The sequence below is a fragment of the Mytilus edulis genome, chromosome 12, assembly GCF_963676685.1.
Source record: "Mytilus edulis chromosome 12, xbMytEdul2.2, whole genome shotgun sequence".
Lineage (NCBI taxonomy): Eukaryota > Metazoa > Mollusca > Bivalvia > Mytilida > Mytilidae > Mytilus > Mytilus edulis.
Window position 1 is genome coordinate 24,480,662 of NC_092355.1, and position 23,310 is coordinate 24,503,971.

At 31.8% G+C, this 23,310-nt stretch overlaps 1 protein-coding gene across 1 annotated transcript; it reads right to left on the reverse strand.

Moving 5' to 3' along the window:
- Positions 1–300: 300 nt before the first annotated feature.
- On the reverse strand, positions 301–22,086 carry LOC139498091 (uncharacterized). The gene is made up of 14 exons (XM_071286433.1): positions 22,011–22,086; positions 20,891–21,056; positions 19,748–20,041; positions 18,847–18,913; positions 18,091–18,143; positions 16,381–16,431; positions 15,608–15,652; positions 14,583–14,627; positions 14,051–14,083; positions 13,201–13,245; positions 12,262–12,492; positions 8,461–9,084; positions 7,953–8,062; positions 301–1,550 (listed from the first exon to the last, which is right to left on the reverse strand). Exons 1-14 carry the CDS (start codon positions 22,035–22,037, stop codon positions 342–344), a joined length of 3,000 nt encoding a protein of 999 aa, XP_071142534.1. The 5' UTR covers positions 22,038–22,086; the 3' UTR covers positions 301–341.
- Positions 22,087–23,310: the final 1,224 nt, after the last annotated feature.

Sequence of the window (23,310 nt, forward strand, 5' to 3'; positions counted from 1 at the left end):
GCGGGAACGTAAATGTGCTTTAACGTTTAATGTCATTGTCGATTTAACTACATATTTAATCTAATAAAAAAGTTGAGAGATTTACATAAGATATATACATGATATAGGCTTTGACACATTTGATGTTGATCTTACCTGACAAAAACACTAATTTACAAGTGTGTGCCAATACGCGCGCGTTTCGTCAACCGATCTTTGTTTCTTTTGTATTGAAATTGCATGTGATTTTTGGTAATACACAGTTATTTGATAATATACAAAACCAAATATTTTCGCGCTGTTATATGTTGTGAAATATGTTGAAAACAAAACAAACCAATGTTAATGAGTTAACGATATACTTACAGCAATTCTTTACTAACACTCCAAGGATTGACTAAATCGTCTGATTTGTGAATTGTCTTATGCTCTGAGCACCGGTAATAATACTCAATTAAATCTTCAATTGTTTTTCGATTAATTGTAAAATCACCGTCTGCACATGTAAATGATTTTGTATATGATATGTGTAGATTGTAGTGCTTTCGTAATGTTTCAACAAATTTATATAGGTTTGATTCCAAATCTCCGTAAAGGTTATTTGACATACGTGAATCCCATACTTGAAGGGCTATGACATTAGGTCCTTCACAAACAACAAGTTGTTCACAACAAGACAAATCTAAATCAAATATACCAATGTGGCGATATAATGCATTTCTTTTGCTTCGATTTACTCTATCGATTATAACATGCACCTGATACTGCTTAATATACCAGACAATAATATGGTTGAAAAAGGCTGGAGGAAGAAACTTAAATTCTAAACATAACCAGCTAGTTTTGTAAAATGGTTGTTTTTCGTCACCAAACTGCTTTTGAACTTCTGAGAACGAGCAAGACTTTATCATGCAAGGCATATATAGTGCAGATGACTTTTTTAAGTTCACTATAATATCAAACCGTTTCATAACTTCAATTAAATGTGCTTTGTTCTCTTCAAATTTCAATTCTGGTTCTTTCTTGAACAGGAGAGATATAAGTGAATCTGTTAATTGGCCAGTGTCTGTCAATGTTTCCCAGTCATCTGAAACTTCGATTACATTATCAATTTTATCACTAACAAGACATCTCAAGGCATTTATCAACCATTTAGGGTCCAAAATAACATGATCTGCTAAGTTTTCTTCGTCAAAGTAGACAACTGTTCCCATGTCATGACAGTATTGCAAGCATTGTTTTACTTCATTATCTTCCCTTATACCAATATCTTTATGTTTTGCAATTTTTAGCAATGCATTTGTTGATGAAATTGGTACATTGTTGTCTTTTAACTTCAATAAGACTTGTTGAAATAAAAGCCATTTCAACGGACAGTCTTTTCCCCAATCTTCCATAACCATAGCTTGGCGTGAAATATCTTTTCTAATCTCTTCAAACACAATATCAGTATCCTCAGTATTAGAAATAAAATAAATGTTTCTCAAGTGTCTTTTCTTTTCCTGGTTATTCAAAACTTTTCTTAAATTCTTTTTGAACTGTTTTTGTCGTTTTTCTCTCTCTGTGGGTTCCTTCAATACATTTAAGACAAAATGTATCATAATACGTTTTTGGTTAAATATTTGACGCAAAGATAAGATTAACACGAATCATGTATTTTACCGATTAAGAAGACTTTATTTTATATTTCAATTGCTTTAAGCGACTGTAACTATCGTTACTTTGATACTTATTTCTGTTCATCAATGTAGAACAACTAGCTTATCCATTTAATGGCGGGATTTGAATCATACTGAAAGCATTAATGTTGAACACGTTTTTTTTTATAGTTTAACGGGTATCAAAATACCATATGGTGAACTCATATTCAGGTAGGTACATAACATACTATATGATGTGGCTCTGTACTTAAACACGCCATCATTGTGTTACAAGTATTGTGCTATGGTAAGGTTTAATATTCTTGTCTTCCAATTTTGCTTACGTGTTTAGTCTTTTTGCCTGTTTGTGCGTCTTTGATATAAATTTGCTTATGTTTTATAGTGATTAACATTATAACACAACGTTGAGTTGACTGCTATATCCCTATTTTTGACATGTTTACCTATCATCTCTGTTTGTTTTGTTCATATGTCGTTGTCAATATAATGGAATTTGATGCAACTGTCATACAAGTGATAGCTTTAGCTAGCTATAAAATAGGTTAGATCAACCATTTTTTACATAAATGAATACATGTTGCAAGTCAGGTATATGACAGTTGTTATATTTTAGTTTGATATGTTTGAGCCTTAAAATTTGAATTTGATAAGGGACTTTTCGTTTTGAATTTTCTAGGAGTTAAGTATTTTTGTAATATTACTGTATGTACGCTATGTGAAACACTTGAATTGTTATTTCATTTAGATTTAAACACGTTATGTTGGTTTAATTCAAACTTAATAATTTTGATTGACATATAAAAACATGATATACACAACCCAAAAAGAATTCCGTTTGCTTCTGTCATTCATTAAAATTTATGGTTGAGTTTACAGTCTATATCAAACCATTAGTTACTTTAAGACACTATATTTCAAATACGTTGGTACTATGATATAAGTGCTGGCGTACAACACATCTGAACAATAAATGTGCACATCAAGACGTGTCTTATGTTGATGCTAAATGTCATCTAGAAACTGAATCTGTTTTAGAAACAATATGATACTGACATTGAATAATATTAGTCCTGTTAAAGAATTATGAAATATCTATTGAATATGATTGATACCTATAAATTAAAGTACAGCATAGGTTTAGCTTGACTGGATTTAAAATAAGTATCAAATATGACATTTAACTTATTGTTATCCTTCGTTTTTGTTATATTTTATACAAATGTTCAATATTTATAATATATAAATGTGTAGAATTTCCTGAATTTGGATAAAAAATCAAAAATTATATATATAAATGATTTACATAACGAATTCATCAATATAAACAAAGAAGAAGTTGTATGAATGCCAATGAGACAAGTTACTCTCCACAAGAGACCAAACGACACAATCATTATTATCTATATATTACCGTACGGCCTTTTAAAATGAGCAATGTCAATACCGCATAGTCAGCTATAAGAGGCCCCGAAATGACAAAAATAAAACAATACAAACGAAAAAAACTAACGGCGTAATTTATGTACGGAAACAGAAATGTAAAACATAAAAAAACGACAATCACTGAATTACAGGCTCATGACTTCGGAGAGACACATACATACAGAAATGAGGTTCATTGAGTCAGGTTTTTGTTTATCATGTGTCATCGTGTGAAACTCTCGAAGTTGAGTCTACAAAAGACACACCAGTGATCCTCAAATAAATTAAATCTGATTCAAGTGAAGTAAAAAGAATTAACAGTTCGGACCAAAACAGTCTAAACCAATTTCCAAATACAGCGTAGTTGATCTATTCTTTGGGTAAACAATCATAATTATTCCGAACTCGTTTTATTATTACAACAGAGAAAGAGTTAGCAACACGCTTATTGATACTTCATCTTTAATGGTCGGCGTGGTAATTTAACACTCATTAGATCTTTCCACTTTTTCGTTGAGAGACCTATTGATTTTGTGCTGATTATTTTTTTTCTAGGGTCCATTAAAATGAAAATGAGGTCCAAGTTAAAGGTCAAGGTTATGTTCAAAATTTTGATTTTGACTTCTTTTCACTAACTTTCAGAAATCTTATAAGATTTTGACAAAATATTTTTACAGAATTGTAAGTTGCGACATGTTGTAACATGTAAATTTGAGTTGAAAGTGTACGGAGACTTTTAATGGGAGTTTTCTCCCCTAAAGGTCAAAGGTTGATCTTCCGTTCTATATGTTGACGTTTTTTTTTTAATTAATGTGTAGACATGATAAAGTCATTATTACAATAGGTTGCAAGCCATTTGACCTTGGAAAAACAACCGGAAGTGATTTCATATATAGCGGAAGAAGCTATGTTTCTTACTAAATTAATGTAAAAGTATATAGAACCATATAATTTTTGAATCAGTGTTAAGTAAACAATCAAACTATACCGGATGTGACTTTTTAAAACCGGAAGTAAAAAATAATATCCCTTATTTATATTTTGTGTATATAAATCATATATTTCTGGATTCAGCGAACAACAAGCTGTCCTTTTACGCTGGAATTGACATTCAAAACTAAATTTTTTAATATTTTCATATAAAAAAAAAGATACTGTTAAGTACTTTAATTCGTGGGTATCAATTTTCGTGGTTTGAGCAATACTAACATGTTCGTGGATTTTAAAATTCGTGGATTTTAGTTTTCTAAGAAAAGAAAAATAATTGAAAAATCAAAGCCTTTAGAAAACGAAGGTTATAAACAGTCTGGATTAAAGGGAATTGCAAAGTAAACATTGACCTGTGTAAATCGAAGTGATAACTGTAATTAACCCATGATAAAAGAGGGACGAAAGATACCAAAGGGACAGTCAAACTCATAAATCTAAAACAAACTGACAACGACATGGCTAAAAATGAAAAAGACAAACAAACAACAGCACACACGACACAACATATAAAACTAAAGGATAAACAACACGAACCCCACCAAAAAACTAGGGGTGATCTCAGGTGCTCCGGAAGGGTAAGCAGATCCTGCTCCACATGCGGCACCCGTCGTGTTGCTTATGTGATAACAAATCCGGTAAATAGTCTAATTCGGTAGGTCACATTCAGGAAAGGGAAGGGGATTGTAGTTACGACGTAAGGAACATATCCAATATCATTTGTGATACGGTTATGCCATAACGGTCAACCAACTCGTGATGGCGTCCGTAAAATTTACGAAGGGATGATTTCAACTTCACCATTTGGAACTCTTGGTTTAATAGCTTCCTTGTGAGCAGCAACCCTCTGTCAAGAAAATCATGATAGGAAATGCAAGCACGAGAATATCGTATCAATTGGGAGATATATACCCCGTATGCAGGTGCTGCTGGAATGTAGCTACTTAGAAATGGAAAGTTCACAATTGGAAAGCTGAAATCATCTCTATTGTCGTAAAGTTTTGTTTTCAACCGACCGTCATTGTCAATTTCTAGATGTAAGTCAAGATATGAGGCCGACTTAACTGTATCTGTAGTATCCTTTATCTCTAGCTCGATTGGATAGATGCGTTCCACATAGTCACCAAATGTTGAATTATTTAGTGAAAGAACATCATCTATATAGCGAAAAGTAGAGTTAAAGGATAGTGCTAACTTCTTATCTTTCTTCCTAAGAAGTTCCTGCATGAAGTCAGCCTCATAATAATAAAGAAACACGTCGGCAAGTAGAGGGACACAGTTTGTTCCCATTGGAATGCCGACAGTCTGTTGAAAAAAACGTCCTCCGAACGTAACAAATATGTTGTCAATCAAGAAATCAATCATCTTGATAATATCAGTTTCAGAGAATTTTTGTTCGAATCAGAGTGATTCTTTACAAAGTAGGATTTATCCCTACCTAAGACAAGATACTTGTATCTACGTTGGCCATTCTTTTTTACGGAGCAAAGCAATACCAACTCTTTCAATTTGTCTTTTAGTTTGGAATGTGGAATACTAGTGTACAGAGTAGAAAAGTCAAATGTTTTAATACTGTTACAACATGAAAGAGAGTTAGATTGTATGCACTCTAAACGATCTTTGGAATTTTTAAGTATCCACATCTGATTCACGCCCCCTCTAGAATAGGCAGTTTCACAATAACTTTGAAGCCCGTCTTTGATTGCTGATAAAATAAATGTTAATAATTTAGAAAGAGGTTTCGTGGAGCACTTGGAAGACCCAGCAATATACCGTTGTTTGTAAGGACACTTATGTAGTGTATGTATCCAATACAGTGATGGCAGATCCAGTTCTTCATCTTTGGTTGAAATTCCAAAGGAACACAGAACAGACCTATGATTATCCAGGATTTCCTCTTTGGTAAGTGTCGTGAGGGTATATGTTGAGTTTCCAAGTGAATTGTCAATACCTAATTCGTTTATCAAGCAGTTAATGTAATGAGCTTTACATACAAAAACGATGTTGTTTGGGGCTGTATCTGCGGGGACAACAACATATTTGTCATGGAGGTAGGATAGGTGTTTTGCAACATTTGGGTCTTTAAAGATTGACGTAGCATGGGCATTGATAGACCCATTCAGTTTCTTAATTCTGATTTGTATCAACGACCTCACTGCTTTAATCCATTCGGAAAGAGTGTCTACATTTTCCCTCTCGCGCTTAGTCCATTGCCTGGCATAATCCTCAAATGAATCCATCAAAATTGTTAAGTTGAATTTCCAATTGATGGATTTAGGCTCGCGATATTTCGGACCTTTCGATAACACATTTCGTAGAGAAGTGTTATTAACAATGTTGATGTCACCGGTAATAACGTGGCCAGCGGGATTATATGTGAATTGGGAACTAGCACAAGTGCAATCGGGAGGTTTAGACTTGAAGTCGTCAATATCGAGATCCTGCAAAACGTGTTTGTAATTGAAAATTTTAGTTGAAATAGGTTTGGTATAGGTTTAAGAAATGATTGGTACAGACTGGTCTTTGAAATAAGGAGGTATTTTCGATTGAACTAATTTATGATGAAGGATATTGCCTAAGTTGACGCAATCGATACCTTTGTTGGCAAAGGAAAGATTAAGGAAATATCTTTTCTCTTTTTCATCTTTGCCAATGCGGACTGGCTTGAAAAGTCTATGCCTTGCAATATCCGAAATTATGGCTGTAATTTTGTATAGGTTTGAATGAGGGTTTGTAACAGTGGATTCCAAACATAAATTGAACAGAGAATGAAGTTTTGAAAGGGGTAATGAATAAAGTTTCGTGCGAATGTGATGAATACCTAACGGCTTTTGTATAAATGGCAGCAAGTTATTAATAGATACATCATGCAGAGAAGGTGATGTATAATGACGATGACCATGACTGCGTCTACGTCGAGGAGTCGAGTTGAAAATATTCATCACATTCACCGAGTTACACGAAGGACTAGATATAATACCTTTACCATCAATTTTGTCATTGCAACCATAAGGTGTCGCAGTTCCCAATTGTCTAATCCAGTAGTCCTCTTTTTGTCTACGGAGAGTTGTTGAAAAATTAGGATTGTTAGAGCTATGGTATATCTTTTCGATAATGCGAACTGTCATGGAAACGATGGAATGATCGGGCTGATTGAAATGCTGGTATAGATAAAGTGAAGAACAAATTTAAGACCATCGAATGAGTCAATTAGGTCATAAACATGTCACCTAAAGAAAACAGTAACATAAAAAAATGCTTTAAACGTGTCTTGAATTGTCAAATAATTCTTTTCAAAATCAAGCCCAGCATGAAATGATTATTTCCCTTATGTACGAAAACTATTAGGATATAAAATGAACACTAGAATACTAATACCGGAAATCTGACTTTCATAGATCAAAAACATTTTATATGAAATTAAAAGATCAAAAGTTGTACAGTTAAGGTTATTAAAGATTAAATGGGTATAATCCTGCATGCGGTTGTAGTTCTGTGACTGCTATCAAAGTATTCTCAGATTTAGCGTTATTCAATATATTCTTTAGATCATATCAACAGTCAAACCTACCATTGGGGATCTTTCCATGTCTTGATTTGGACACTGGTTGTTTTATTTAGTTGGACACTTAAATTCGTGGATCAATTCATCCACGAAATCCACGAAAATTGGTACCCCACGAATAAAAGTACTTTCACAGTACTTACTGATTGAAAGACCTTCCATTGTTCTCTGTACAATTAGTTTTTAATTTCCTTGCATTAATTATTTTGTTTAAACAATTGGTTTTTTTTTCTTATTTCAATGTATAGATTCTAATTCATCCATAGAGCGTCTTTCGATTTATTGTAAAGATATAATCATTATGTATTGAAATGTTTTACAGGAATTAACATGCTTACCTTTAATTTGTCTTCGTTTGTACACACAACAATGATCGGAGGGTCAAGTCTTCCTTTCTTCGTAGTCGACCAGTAGCAGTGAATGGCATCAAACCAGAAACTTACATACTCTGTATTGATATATTCTTACGTTATGTGAATATTATATTATTATTATTATATATACGTATTATTTACAAAACCCCTTGTATAAGTATTTAAAACAATTAGTCGACTATTTTACATTATCATACAACATCTCTTTATGTTCATATTTAGGCCATTAAACATTTGTGTTTAAAATTACAAAATGAGACCTTGCACGAGATATTTTCAAACAATGTTATGAATTAGAATACGAAAAACAGAATTGCCCTATTTCTAATATTTGTCAAATTTTACAAGGTAGCGGGGGTAGCTTGACTAATTAAAGTTTCCTATGATGCATAAAAACTGTTCAAAATAAAGAATTTAAAAGCACAACATTTAAGGCAGGTTTTTTTTTCGGTTTTTAAATTCAATAACTTACGCGCAGAGCCTTCAAAATCTACCCCTTGATTTTCAGCAGTGCTAAACTCTAAACTATCAGTGACCAGCAAAAAAACTGCATGTTTCGACAAAAAGACTTGGTGTGTGGCATAAAAATCCTTCTGGCCAGCAAAATCCCATAACCAACAAAACGCCAACATATCATCTTGTTCCTTTTCTTTAAATTGAAGATATGATTTCATAATTGTAGAAGTCATTTCATTAATACAACCGTCGTTAAAAAGGTCAGACTCGTTTTTCTTTAAATAGTTGTTAATTTTTGAGTCAAACGTTTTTTCTAATTTGAAATGTTTCTGTTGCATCTCATTTAAACCAATCTCTACTGCTGCATGATCGTCTTTCTTATTAGCTAGGATTAATGTTTCCATGTTTAATGCGTCAACAATTTCATCACTTTCGCCCTGAGAATTGTCCATAAAGCTATCTATGTCATCACTTTTATCGGAACTTGAGGACAGTTCTATGTCTGATTCACCTCTTGATTCATCTTTATTTGAACTCAAAGGTCCATGATCAGCAACAGTTTCAGTTGCTTTGCGTTCTTCATTAAGCATCTTCCCTTTAAACACTTGGCGAATCAATCTGCGTACATCATCGTCTGTCTCTGTTAACATGAAAACAATTAAGATGTGTAAAGATGTGTAAACATGTGCACCAACAGTTAAACATGTCAAATAATAATATGCTTTTTTGTTTCTGTGTCGCACGAAGAAAACATGCACGATCATATGTTCAATGCATTGTTTTGCTAACTTTTGATAGTAGCATGCAACAGTTGCCAATCAAAGTTATGATTAGAACAATGTATCTTAAGCTTTTGGATATACCCTATGATTTTCATATAGAAAATACGAAAAAGTAAATTCAAATTCAAAAAATGAAAACTCTATGAAACTGACAAAATCAAACGATCAATTATACACCACAATCATGACAATGTAGCGAATGTATACCAACTATCACAGGGTAAAGACGTTTTACCAAAAAAAGAAAAGCGTTAAATGTAATGTTAAAAGTAGTTAAACCTCCCATGTGCATGGTACTTGTTTACAAGTCCCTAATATTGTCAAAATTCGGTGAGTAACGCAAACATTCTAAAATTAGAACATGCAACCAAATTTATTGAACAAACATAACAGACATAGTAGCAAGTTATTTAGAGATTTATACAAGTTCTAAATTTAATCTCACACAGACATTTTGGAAAACACAAACAAAAATGCAATATAGTGATTAGCAGATACAGTACAAAAACATATAATTGAATATGCATTGAGATGAGAGATTTATTGTTCCGTGTTGAAGGCTTCATTGTGACTTCGAAATAAAGAACAGGAATAAAAGTGATGTTCCTTTGCTTTGTGTGTGAAGCTATCTGTGCATGTAATGATTTTGGCATACTGGAAAAAGGGGCAAAAGATGCCAAACGATCTTCGTAATTCAGTTACTGGGTCAACAAATTAGGACAGTTAAAAGTAGGATAAACCACGCCATGAACTACTAAAAACATGAGAAGATATGTAAAAGTCAAAATTCTAGAACAAATAAAATCCTAAATTCAAGTCCAATAGGTGCTTCAAATTTTACTGTTGAACTAGTAGTATTCAAAGCATTATCCGTTTTTAGATCCGATAAGTAATCACCAGGGTATAGATCTGTTTATCAGATCGGACGCTATTCTCATGCCCTTAATAATTTAATCATGTCCAAATTCACAAAACTATGGTACACGACATTTTTCGAAATCTTCGCCATGGCATAATGTGAATGTTTTGCATTTAACGATTTTAAAAGGCGTACCCGACAAGACGATTCCTTACAATACCGAGTTTCATTGAAATATAATGTCTTTATATGGGATAATGGGTAACGAAGTCTTTACATATTTCCTTATGAAAATACCTGACAGCTCACAAAAAGAATGTTTAACTTCGCCACATTCTATGTATGCCTGTCCCAAGTCAACAGCATGTATTTAAGCTGCTTTTTGTTTGTTGCTCGTATTTTTATTTTTTTATTAATGTTTGTTATTAATTTTTTGTTTTTTATGTTTTGTTATAAAAAAAACCTTTTTGTTTTGTTTGAATCGAAGCACATTGTTTCATGTCGGGGCTTTTAGGAAGTGAAAAAAATTATGTGTAGTTTTGATAACTATACGGTGATATATATACAACTGATATAGAGGCTAAATTTGTGTCATTTGTACTGTGTTGGATGGCTGATTCTATGATAACTATACATGCACAATATCTCCGTGTTTATACAAAGTGATTGGAGGAAGTAAATGAACTGTTAACAATTAAAACCATAATTAAAAACCAATTCTTCAAAGAACAATTAAGGTCTTTCAAGCTTGCTAATATAAATGGAATTTAAAAAACGATGTTAGAAAATATCACTCGTGGTTGATGCAATTTGGTGCCTCAACCTGATATAAAACATTAAGATTAATAGGTATATGCAGAAGACTTAATTGTTTTATAATGAACAAGAAAGAATTTTTAGGAAAGGTCAAAATTTTTTTTTTTTTTTTTTTTTTTTTTAGAACTTGAAATTGACCTTTGACCTCGACATAAATTTCAAGGTCATAGGTCAAAGAACTCAAATCGAAAGATCCGAGGTTAATCACCTGTGTGGTTGTGGAGGAATACTGATTTCAAATACATAAGGGGAGAAAACTCCTATAAGGGTTAACCAAAACACTTCGACTTAAATAGGTTGAAGTTGCGCCTTATTGTAAACAGTTATTTGGCAAACACAGCATATCATTAACTGTTACAGTTTCTTTTGAATAACGATAACAAGCAAAATTTAGAACATGACCTTGACATTTGACATTTACCTCAATTTCCTTCAAATGGACCAAGGACTTTCTATCAATAGACTGTAGGCATCTACGACTTATAACGTATGAATTTATCCAACAAATCGTCTATCTTAAATTTTCAAAGGGAAATAACTCCCATAAGATGTCTTCCGATCACTCCAATTAAAATTAACCACATCATTCTTAAGAGTAGACAAACAATTTGGTGAAAACAGTCTGCTTAAATCTTTAACCGTTTTAGAGATATAGCGATAACAAGAAAAAGGGGGCATGGGGATATAACTCCTATAAGAATAAGTGTTCGGTCACACAGGGTGAGTTTTGAAACCCCAATTACTGTACAGCGTCATTGGCCAAAAAACCATTCAATATGTTATAAAACAAAAAAGCATCTCAGACGACAGAAGAAAAAAAAAACAATCAGAAGAAAAACAAAAGGTCTTTCCAAAAGATCATAATAGAAATTACTCGTTTACCTATTGAACATTTGAATGCTTAGACAGGTGATAAGAAAGACAGCTTAATTAAAATAAATCATTTTCAAGTGTGAAATATACTAAGATAAGTTGGAACACCTTGAAGAATGAAATTTTATAATTTTGAACCTACATCTAGTCCTGTCAGAGGTATAATAAATATATTAACAATGCTAGGTATAACTATAGTTTGTATTATATATCTTTGTTTGCCTTAAACCAGTGAATTAATTCACCTAAATTCTACTGCTGCCTACCTAGTATTGGCTCCCTGCAATTTATGTCAATGGGTTTAAAAAGCAGTCACTTTGTTATGATGAGATCGGCTTGATGTGTAATGTAGAAGAAACTAACACTGCTTCGCGGTCTTGAGAGTGTTTCGAAAATGTAATCCAATGTTGTTATAAACAGTACCTATTTGCAAATTCTTTGAATTCACTGACTAAAACCTAAAACTGAATAAACAAAGGCGTCTTACCATTACACGGGCTCCATTTCCCATCAGCAATATTGATATTGCATTTCTCGACTTCAATCCCGTCTGTACTCTCTGTAGAAGTGACATCTTCCTTGTTGTGCCATAGTAATCGTTTCATTAAACTCGTTTTTCCTACTCCGTGTTTTCCAATAAATACAAGTCTTGCAAAATGAAGTTTGCCGCATTCACCTTTCAGAAAAAGTTCATGTATAAACTTTTGTCTTTCGTCATCTAAAAGCAAAACGAACAAATACATTTTCTATTAGTCCAAAACATGTACATGCAATTTGTGTTGATGCATTTTGGCGTGGTTAGGTACATACCTTACATACAGCAATTATGTTATGTTATAATGGCGTTGTCAGTTGGTTTTAGATTTATGAGTTTGACTGTCTCTTTTGTATCTTTCGTCCCTCTTTTGGAATTAATAGGTTATGTTTTTTTGTCCTTCGTTTCCGATTATCTGTCTTATCTTTGTTTCATTTTGGGTTGCGTTTTGTTGTGTCATATTTTAGTGTTTTTGGTTTTTTTTTTTGCTGATTAAGATAAGACCAAATGTTGACCGCTGTACCACTATTAGTGATATTTTTACATATTTTGACTGTTTGGTTTGTCACGCATAGTTTTAAATATAATATAATTATACACAACTATCATACAAATGAGATGTTTTACTAGTTATAAAAACTAGGTTTACGTCTTTATTTTATACATACAAAATGCCTGTACCATGTCAGATATTTGACAGTTTGTTTTATAATTCGTTTGATTTGTTTGAGCTTTTGATTTTGCCATTTGATAAGGACCTGTCAATTGCGAATTTTCCTTAGAGTATATTTGTTGTTTAACTTTTGATGATAGTGCTGTTTAGTCTAATTATATTGATGAACTTAATTTTATATTTTTACAAAATTATGATTCATTAAAACTGTTACATACCTGTGTTTTCATTTCCATTTAATTGCGTGGATATGTCATCTGCAACTATAGATAGACATATCTGATCAGTAAAAGTATGTTTGCTTAAGTGTCTCAAAATATAATTTGTCTAACAGATGAATATGAAAATAAGGTATAATTGTCAGTCAATCAAGGTTTAAATTGATTGGATGCAAGCAGTTATAGTCATCCGTACTGTCTTTTAACAATTGGACAACACCATACCGTATTTTCGGCTATAAAAGACCCAAACATACATAACATGAAACAATTCATTTAAGAAAAAAAACGGTTTAATAGATAACAATACATTTTACTTAAAACAAACATCACAGATATAAACCAACGACAACCATCGAACTTATCGGACCACAGATAAATTATCACGTTGTGATTGGTTAAACGCCGTCACGTGGTGACCCCCTATAAGACTGTAGGGGTTAGTAAGGTTTATTGGGGGATCATGACGCGTTAATGGTGACGTCATCTATTGCTGTTGTTGTGTTTCATTGTTTATTTTTTAACAAAACGCAGCAGAAAAAGTCCAGCGTCCGATAAATTTGTTATTCGGTTAACTACTGACCCCCATCGGATCAATAGAGGGTGAATAAAATTCATAGGGGATTCGGCCTCCGTCCTCACTCCCTATGGATTTTACTAGCCCTCTATGGATCCGTATGGGGTCAGTAGCGAACCATATAACTTATAATCTTCTCCTGACAAGGGACAGAAACTTACAGAATGTGGCGGGATTTAACATGTTTGAAGGAGCCAACCCTTTCCCTAACCTGATACAGTGCTGTAACGACACAACATAATAACAATGAAGGTTAATAGAACTTGTACATACCTGTCGTTTCATTTGGTTGTATGACAACTTCATCTGCAAAATATATATCTGATTGATTAAGCGCATCAAAACATAATTTGTTCAGCAGATGAGTTGGTTTTAGGAGATACATCCCATTTAAAAATTACGGTTGTATTGATGAAGGACATATAAACAGCGGTGCACAGAGATATCTTGAATCAAACTGAATAAACATTTGTATTTCGGACCTTATAACTTTTATTGGAATCAGTGCTAACTAAATGGATGCCTAACATTTAAATTTAATCTCAATTGTTTATTATGTAATGTGTTTTGCTGGTCTCTTTATGTTCTGTAATTGTTCTAATAAAATACTGGTAAAAGAATTGTCAAATGCTCTCTACATAATGCGTGTTAAAAAACAAAATAAAACAAAAAACAAAACTACTAAAAAACAAACAAACCAACTATAAAAAAATACTTGGTTTTCTTATAGTATTTCGTAATCTTGTGATATCTATGAACTTTATCTTATATTCTAAATTATGAAGATTCAAATTATTTTACTTACCTATTGTTTCATTTTCATCAATTTGTGTGGATATAACACCTGTAACTTTATATATCAAGATATAGTATGAATATGGCTCAATACATAAATGATTTCATAGATGAGTTTTGTTCCAGAAGAAAGATGATTTTAAAAATGTATTTAAAGGCCGGTTGCCAAAGTCACAAATACTTCAAGGCTATATCAGATGTCATTCGAATTGAATATATGTTTACTTTGAAATTCATTTGGTAGTCAAAAGAAAATATAGTTAAGTTTTTCATAAGTCAAGAACAAAGGTCACGTGTCGTTTTCAAGGAAAACAAAATTGAATATCTTATCATAATTTTAACCTTGTTTTAGCAGTAGAATAATTGAAAACTTGAATTTTCATCAATTACGCATACCGCCAAGTATTTATTTAGATTGACATGAATCATGATAGACATGAAAGAGACATTGCGTTATAAAAATAAACAATGTCATTACTTACTGCATCTGCATACTGGTATTCACATCCGCATCATTGTATTTGCATACAAATAATCATAATATGGCTTAGGAAATTTATCGAATCACTTAAACTAAACTTGTCTATGATTTTTTATTTTGAGTTTTGTTTAAAAATTAGACATGTTGATACACGAAATAGCAGATTTGTGCTCAATACAAATAGATAAATTACTAACTATGGATACCAATTTCATTCTCCAGGTTATTGTGTGCATGTATGAAGTATTTGAAGAATTAAATAAACGCTATATCTACCTAGAATACTCTTTTTTCTTCTAGAATATAAAAATGTTATTATATTTAAGTCGTTTTTAATCTTTATCACGTTATCTTACTGATTTTTATTTGTAAATAATCAATTTGCCTTAGTCTTTTTGTCTTTTTGTCTTATTTTAAAAATATGCCTTAAATTGTAAAAATAATCGAATTAGCTCTCGCCGCGATATAGCTTTTTTGTGCTAATGTGGCGTTAAGCAACCAACAATCAATCAATCACTTTTTTCTTCTATATGTTGGGTGTCTTTGTAGCTTACCAAAGTCGCTGACTTTTAACACTACGACAGCAACGACAAAATAAACTAAAAAAAAGAGAAAACGGCGTAATTATAGAAGAATACACTATAACTTGTATAACAATGTATAACAGGTATAATATCCAGGGAATTCCAAAGACATGATTATTTTTTTAATTGCATGCCTTCAGTTTAACAAATACTAACTTCGAAACTATTTCTTTGTATGTAACAAATGACAATTCAAGATGTTCAAAACAAAATCAGTTTAATAGTATTTTCCATAATGTTGGTCCTTTCGCTAAGTTAAAACAAAATGTTTGACCCTCTTTGTTATGATAAAAGGTACATTGATGATTCATTTCCGCTTAAAAATCAAATTTTCTTAGTATTAAAGCAGTACATGATGTGTATTGAAACAAATCTGCCCAACTGAATCTTAATAATTTCAAAAAGAAAAGGTTTAAAAGTAACATCAATGAGGCCTTTTAAGATATAGCTTGATGATTCTAGTCGAGTTCTATGAATATTTTTTTTTCTTTAGGCAGCTCTGTTATTGTTGAAGCACGAACTGTTGCCTATGATTTGTTATATCCATTTCATTTGACATGTTTGACTTTTGGTGGATAGTTTTCTCTTTGGCAATCATACTACATCTTCCCTTTTTTATGTTTTGCTTACCAAAATAGGTTACTTTGCATGTTATAGATATCACAAATCATTTACAGTCGTCTAGTAAACTATATTTTCCTCTCGATACAAAATTTGTTTTTCGCAGTATACAATGTACCTACCGACTATACTAGCAATGATGAAATATGCAACGTGATGAGCACTGAAGCAGCCTGAAATAATGATATAAACATATCCTTTGTTTGAATAAGATTCGATCTCCGACTTCAAGTAACATAAAGAATGTTTATATACCAAGTGTGGATTAGACAGTTGTTTTCTATTCGTTTGATTTGTTTGTACTTTTGATTTCACTGTTTGATAAGGTTTTTTTTTAGTTCTGAAATTCCCTTAGAGTTGATAATAATAATTGTTAACGGGATGTTCCCTTTCTGTCACAAAGGATGACAAGCACATTTAAAAAGTCTTGCAAATTGATAAGTCAAACATGCATTTCAGATACTTATGATCTGTAAGAGTTGCTCAATTAAAAAGAAAGAAAAATTAAACTTCAATACGATTGTGTAGTGCATATAATATTTGGCAATAACGACTAGGTCTACCTTTGCGTTGGATTTCAAAACCTTTTTAGTTTTGAGCAACTCAATATTTTATAATAAGTCATTGGACATTAACGAACAAATCAATGTTTTCTTTGTCAATGCAGACAGCAACATCACTGGTGATACACTTGGGAACGAAATATTCACCACCAGCAGCGACACGAAATATTGATACTATAATACAATAAGATAATTAAGTACCCTGTCAACATTGGCATATACGATGAATAATGTCGACCAAACGTCATAACCAAACATTGTTGGAAATTCAAAAGGAGATAAAAACACAAGGTCAGAGCAGGTTTTTGTACAACAAGGTTAAAAGCTTGTTTATTGGTATTATGCAATGTCAGAAGTATCTTATGTGTAACCAAACATGGCTAGATAAAGACAGCAACTGAAAGTTTTGAACAGTGTTTCATTCTGGATCCATCTTCATAGAGTCTAAAGGAACGTCATTGATGTTCCAGTGTTTTGGTGAAATATGAAATACAAAGCAATTGAAGCCAAAGCATACTTGGGTATCCTTTAGTTTTTCTTTTAATTAAAATTGAGAATGGAAATGGGGAATGTGCCAAAGAGACAACAACCCGACCATAGAGGAGACAACAGCAGAAGGTCACCAACAGGTCTTAAATGCAACGAGAAATTCTCGCAACCGGAGGCGTCCTTCAGCTGACCCCTTAACAAATATATACTGGTTCAGTGATAATAAACCCCATACTAAACTCCAAATTGTACACAAGAAACTAAAAGTTAAAATAATACAAGACTAACAAAGGACTTGGGACAGGCGCAAATTTTGTTTGTTTTTATAGTGATTTAGATTACACCACAAGGCTGACTGCAGTATCCGTATTTTTTACGTTTTAACCTATTATGTCTGTTTGTTTTGATCACAAATGGTTGTCAATATAATGGAATTTGATGCGTCTGTCATGACGGTAAATCAAGAAAAGCGCTTCGGACGCAAGAAATTATTAAAAGTGTCGTTTTAATTTTTTTTATTTCATACAAGTGAGAGGTTAAGTTTTAAAACCAGGTTTAATCAATCATTTTCTACACGGGAAAATGCCTTTACTAAGTCAAGAATATGGCAGTTGTTATCAATGCGTTCACTGTGTTTAGGTTTTTAATTTTGCCATTTCATTAGGGACGTCCCTTTTTTAATTTTCCTCGGAGTTCATTTTTCTTGGGATTTTGCTTTTGACTTGACAAGTTTTTGACATGGTTTTTTTTTCAATATAAATATTATCTTTACATGCTAACCTTTTATGTTGCTTTCGGTTAACTGGGTTGTATTTTCATCTGTGTTGTAAGGTCTAAAAAATAGACATGTTAATAGTTCTAACAATTTACTCAATTGTATATAAAAAAGGTCATCAATTCGGTTATCAATTCAATTATTCTTCATGCCTCATACACAATTAATAATATTTTTATATTTCATTATCATACCACAATTATATATATCTTTCGCAATTTTCTAAAATGTGCATTTTTAAAAACAAATCATTACTCAATGGTAAGGAAGTGAGTAGGCTGTTTCTACTTTTTAACGATTTAACATGATCATGATGATTAAGGTAAATATACCAAGAAAATGGTCTATATTACTGATTTATAACATTTTTAATTCTTAAAGGAAAAAGTCTTAAATCAGCAAAAAAGTTCTTCAATATGTTTAAATCTCCGTTTTAAGTTCCATAGTAATCTTTAAAATAATATATGTTTATGTTATATAATCACAACTTTAAGACCGATTTCAGCCGACTGTATTTGTTTTCTTGACAGTTTTTACCTATTGTAAAATATGAAGACAAAAAAAATAAGATATAAAAGAATATCCGATCAGATTTACAAATAATACAGCATATGTAAATACATGATTGTTGGATGTAAAAATGTACACGTCTTATTTCAATTTATACTCAGCAAAACAGCCATATTTAAGATGTTTTTAAAAAGGTATAATACAATAACATTTCTTAGAGGATAGAATTTTCCAGTAACGATCTTTCTTACATGTTTGGAAGTATTTTCTGGCACGTTGAATTCACCATTATATCCCCGTCAGTGACGCATTGATAATCTACGGAGAAGATAAATCAATTTATTTAATTATAATTAAACTCATCATAGATACCAATATTTAGATTTTAATTACCCGAAATTCCGACAAATTATGTCAAAAAAAAAGGTTATGTAATCTAAAAGTAAAATCCCTAAAATACTGAACTCCAAGGAAAATTCAAAATTCCCTAATCAAATGGCAAAATCAATTGATACAAAACACCAAATGGATGGAGAACAACTGTCATATTCCTAACTTGGTACAGGCATTTTCAAATATAGCAAATGGTGAATTGAACCTGGTTTGAACGCGCTTAATCTCTCACTTGTATGACAGTCGCATCAAACTCAATTACATTTACAACGATGCGTAAACAAAACAGACATAATCGTTTAAATTGACATAATAGGGATACAGCAGTCATCACGGTGTCATAATCTTAATTAGAAAAAAAAAACAGACAAATATTTAATTTAATAGGGGGACAATATTTTTCAGAACCAGAAATGCTTGGCTTTTGCTTCTCTTTGACGTTGATGTTGATTATTGTTATGTTTAAATGTGCCCTGACCATCAATTTAACAACTACAGGCAACTTGTATCGGTCTTGTTATTGCTGAAATAATTTAAACAATAGCTTGTTTGTTGCGTCATATCAGATGATTGAATGCCTTGACAACATACGATTTGAAACCAACAATCAGCTACTAGTATCGGTAGTGATATTTTCTAGTTGTTTATTTTACGAGGTATATACAAGGGTACATATTTAAGAGAACAACACAAGGTATGGCATTTGTTTTTTTCGTTAACTGTACATGTCGATCACTTTTTAATTTAATAAAAACTCACCTACAGACAGTGTTGTACACGTAGATCTAAAACACGAGCAATCTTCGTCAGATGGGTTACAGAAACAACGGTTCTTTGGTCTTGTGACAAAGGCATACCCCTTTGTGTAGTCACAGCGACAAGCAGTATCGGCGCTAGAAGAATCATTGCTGAATTCTAATTGTCCCTCGTCAGCACACTTTGATTTACTGTAGATACATTCACTGTTTCCATGGGTTGTGAACACAATAGGTTGATATCTTCCGGCATTACACTTGGCTAGATTAAACAACGGTTGGAACACTAGCTTACTACCTTAAAGAAAATAACGATTTCTGTTCCATATTTAGTTCATTGTAACAGTGTAGATTGAATATTGTAGTTTGTATTTACATGATCAGCACAACGAATGCCACATGTGGAACAAGATTTTCTGCCCTTTCAGAGCACCTGAGATATATCCCAGTTTTAGTGAAATTAATGTTGGTTAGTCTTTGGTTTTCATCGCTATGTTTTGTGTAATGTTATTTCTCAACTGATCGCGTTTTTTTCTGTTTGTTTTTTAATGCGTTTGAATATTCCTTAAACATATTTTTATCTCAATTTCATAATTAGCAATATTTGTTTTCACATGCTAGATAGCAAATTATTATAAAAAATCCGAAAAATTATAAGATTAACTTTTACTTTAATCTTCATGAACATGATACTATTTCAAATGTTTAAAGCTAAATCAGACATCTTGATGTATTGATGTCTTGACTATAGATTAGTTTTATTACTTTGATGAACATAATTACAGCACATACTGCAACACATTCCATAAATGAGTCATAATAATTTATGGATAGCTTACTTTTATGAATTTGTATATTTTGAAATAGAATGATCCTCAAAGGTCCTCATTTTAATATACTGTCTGACATTAATATTTCTTGATCAAAGCGTCACTTATGTGTCTTCTGTGCATGGACGAAACTCGCGTCATGCGAACACACTCATACGGCATGTATTTTTGATTATATAATTAAAATCACTATGATATTCCATTATAAGATATCTCCTACAATGTCGAACAATTCAAAATATCAAAAATATTTTTTTTTAAAGAATGTAAATGGGCTTAACCTTAAAAAGTTGTATTATTTTTTAAATATGTTTTACCTATTCTACTTAGATCTAAACCTAAACAATTTTCCGTATATTTCATTTCCAGTGAATGGAACAAACAAACATATTTGTCTTCCGAAGAACACGAAATGTTTCCTCTAAGCCTCCATTCAGCTTTGGCCGGACATTTAATGTCATATCCAGTTGCCGTTACAAGTATCTAAAAAATATAAAAAAAATGTGCGGTTTCTGTAGAGCAAAGTGTTTCTTCCCTTTTATATGCTAATATGCTTGGTATATTTTGCAATACGTATTAGGTATATATTGTAATACGTATTAGGTGTATTTTGTAATACGTATAATGTATATTTTGTAATACGTATTAGGAATATTTTTTAATCCGTATAAGGTATATTTTGTAATACGTTTTTAACTAGAAATGTTTTTTTTTGGACTTTAGATACACATGTAACATATATAAACTTATAAAGGAAATACTTATGGTATTTAGTCACGATGTGAAATGATGCGTTTCAATTTATAATATCTTCAATGTTTTCACTACTTTTGTGAAGTCTACTGTAAAGATACATTTCGTCTGCAGTCATCTACTAATCTAGTTGATTTGGAGTTTGCAAATTCCGTGTTTTATTAAACTGCAAAGGGTTAAATAAAGCATTCTGACCAAACTTAAAACTATATTTGTAGGTGTAGAAAATAGGTTGTTGATTTCACTATATACAAGTATATAAAATATTCTGTTCCTTAATTACATACAAATACTCATTCAAGTTGAACAACTCTTTAATACTTTCTATAAGGGTAAACTAACTGTCTTATTACTGAACTTTGTTGTTTTTTACAGGCAGATGGTGAATTTGAACAAATATAATGAAATATAAGAAAAATAATGTACCCTTTTTCTGCAGTGTTAGAAGTTTACTCAGCGTAACAAGTCTTTTGATGTTATGTTTGATTGGTAATGACTATGACTTACTCTAGAATTTCTTACTACTGAAACTATAATGATTCATAGAATATTCTAGTATAAACATTATAAGGTAAATAAGCATATGATATCTCATATCTAAGCCTGATTATAAATAATTTCAACTGAAGTCAAAAGTGTTAACTGTAGATAATTCTTGATAAATAATATTCTTTAAATATTTACCAATAACAGCAGAATACTAGTAAACATTTTGCCTCATCTATCATTTCATCATGCTCTGATAAATCTAAACATGAACCTACAAAGAGAAATACAATCTGCACCCATGTGTTGTCTTTGTAAGTACAAAAATGAAAACAATTTAGAATGTTTAAGAATAGTTTGTATTGAAAATAGTGGAATGATTTTCAATTCAGATGTCCAACCTAGTAGAATCCGTTACTAATGATGGACTAGAGCTCATCCAAAAAAAAACATGAGGATTTTTCTGAATGTCTGCTTGAACTTCGTTTAGAGAAAATTATAGTTACAAAATTATAATTCTTTATTGATTTGCATATCTATACATACTGGAAACTGATTGGTCAGTTAGAATTTTCCACTTCAATAAACCATGTTTTCGATACTACTTTCGTAATATTCATCTATTCATGTGCGATGTACATGCACGCAGGGATTACGTGATTTTAGAAAATTAATTTGAAAAAAACGCATAACGTTTTATTTCTGTTTAAATGCAGCATGTGCATATATAACTAAAAGATAGAATGCACTAAAGCTTTGAAATGTATAAAATTTAAAAACGGCAACTAAGTCCATAGTAACAACATGTCAATTGTACAAGGACAAACACACATTTTGTTCGATAGGTTACTGATGTGTAAACCTTTGTTCTTAACTAATAGTTATTCGCCTCAGCTTACATACCGATAATCTCTAGACAAGTGTGCTTAGACCTATGGTAAACGTAAGCTTAATTGATGTATATGCATTTCTACTCTTTGTTTAGTAGGTTCCTTGTAACAAGCGACCATTACGGAAATCATGATTAAAAAAAACAAACGCTCGAGTGTTGTACCAACTAAGAGATATCAATTCAATATGTAGTCGTTGTTGTTCCCAGAATTGGAATATTAACAATTAGTAAACTGGAAATTTTGTCGTTTAATTACTTTTCTAACCTACCATAACTGTTTAATTTCTAGATGCAAGTCCTGATATAAACAAGATTGATTATATCTGTTCTTTCCTTTATGTGATGTCCAAGAAGATAGATTGATTTTCAAATCAACACATCTATTAATGGGCGATACAAAATAGCCTTATATCACGACGTGAATGACGATGATAGCGATAGCTATTTTCATTCTCCCTTAACAGCTTCAATATAATGTCTGCACCATAGGAATAAAGTATAAGGCGACAAGAAAAGCAACACAGTTGGTTCCTATGGCAATACCGATTGTTGTTGAAAATCATTTTTTAGAAAGGAAATCACAAAAGTTTATAGAACCATTTGCAT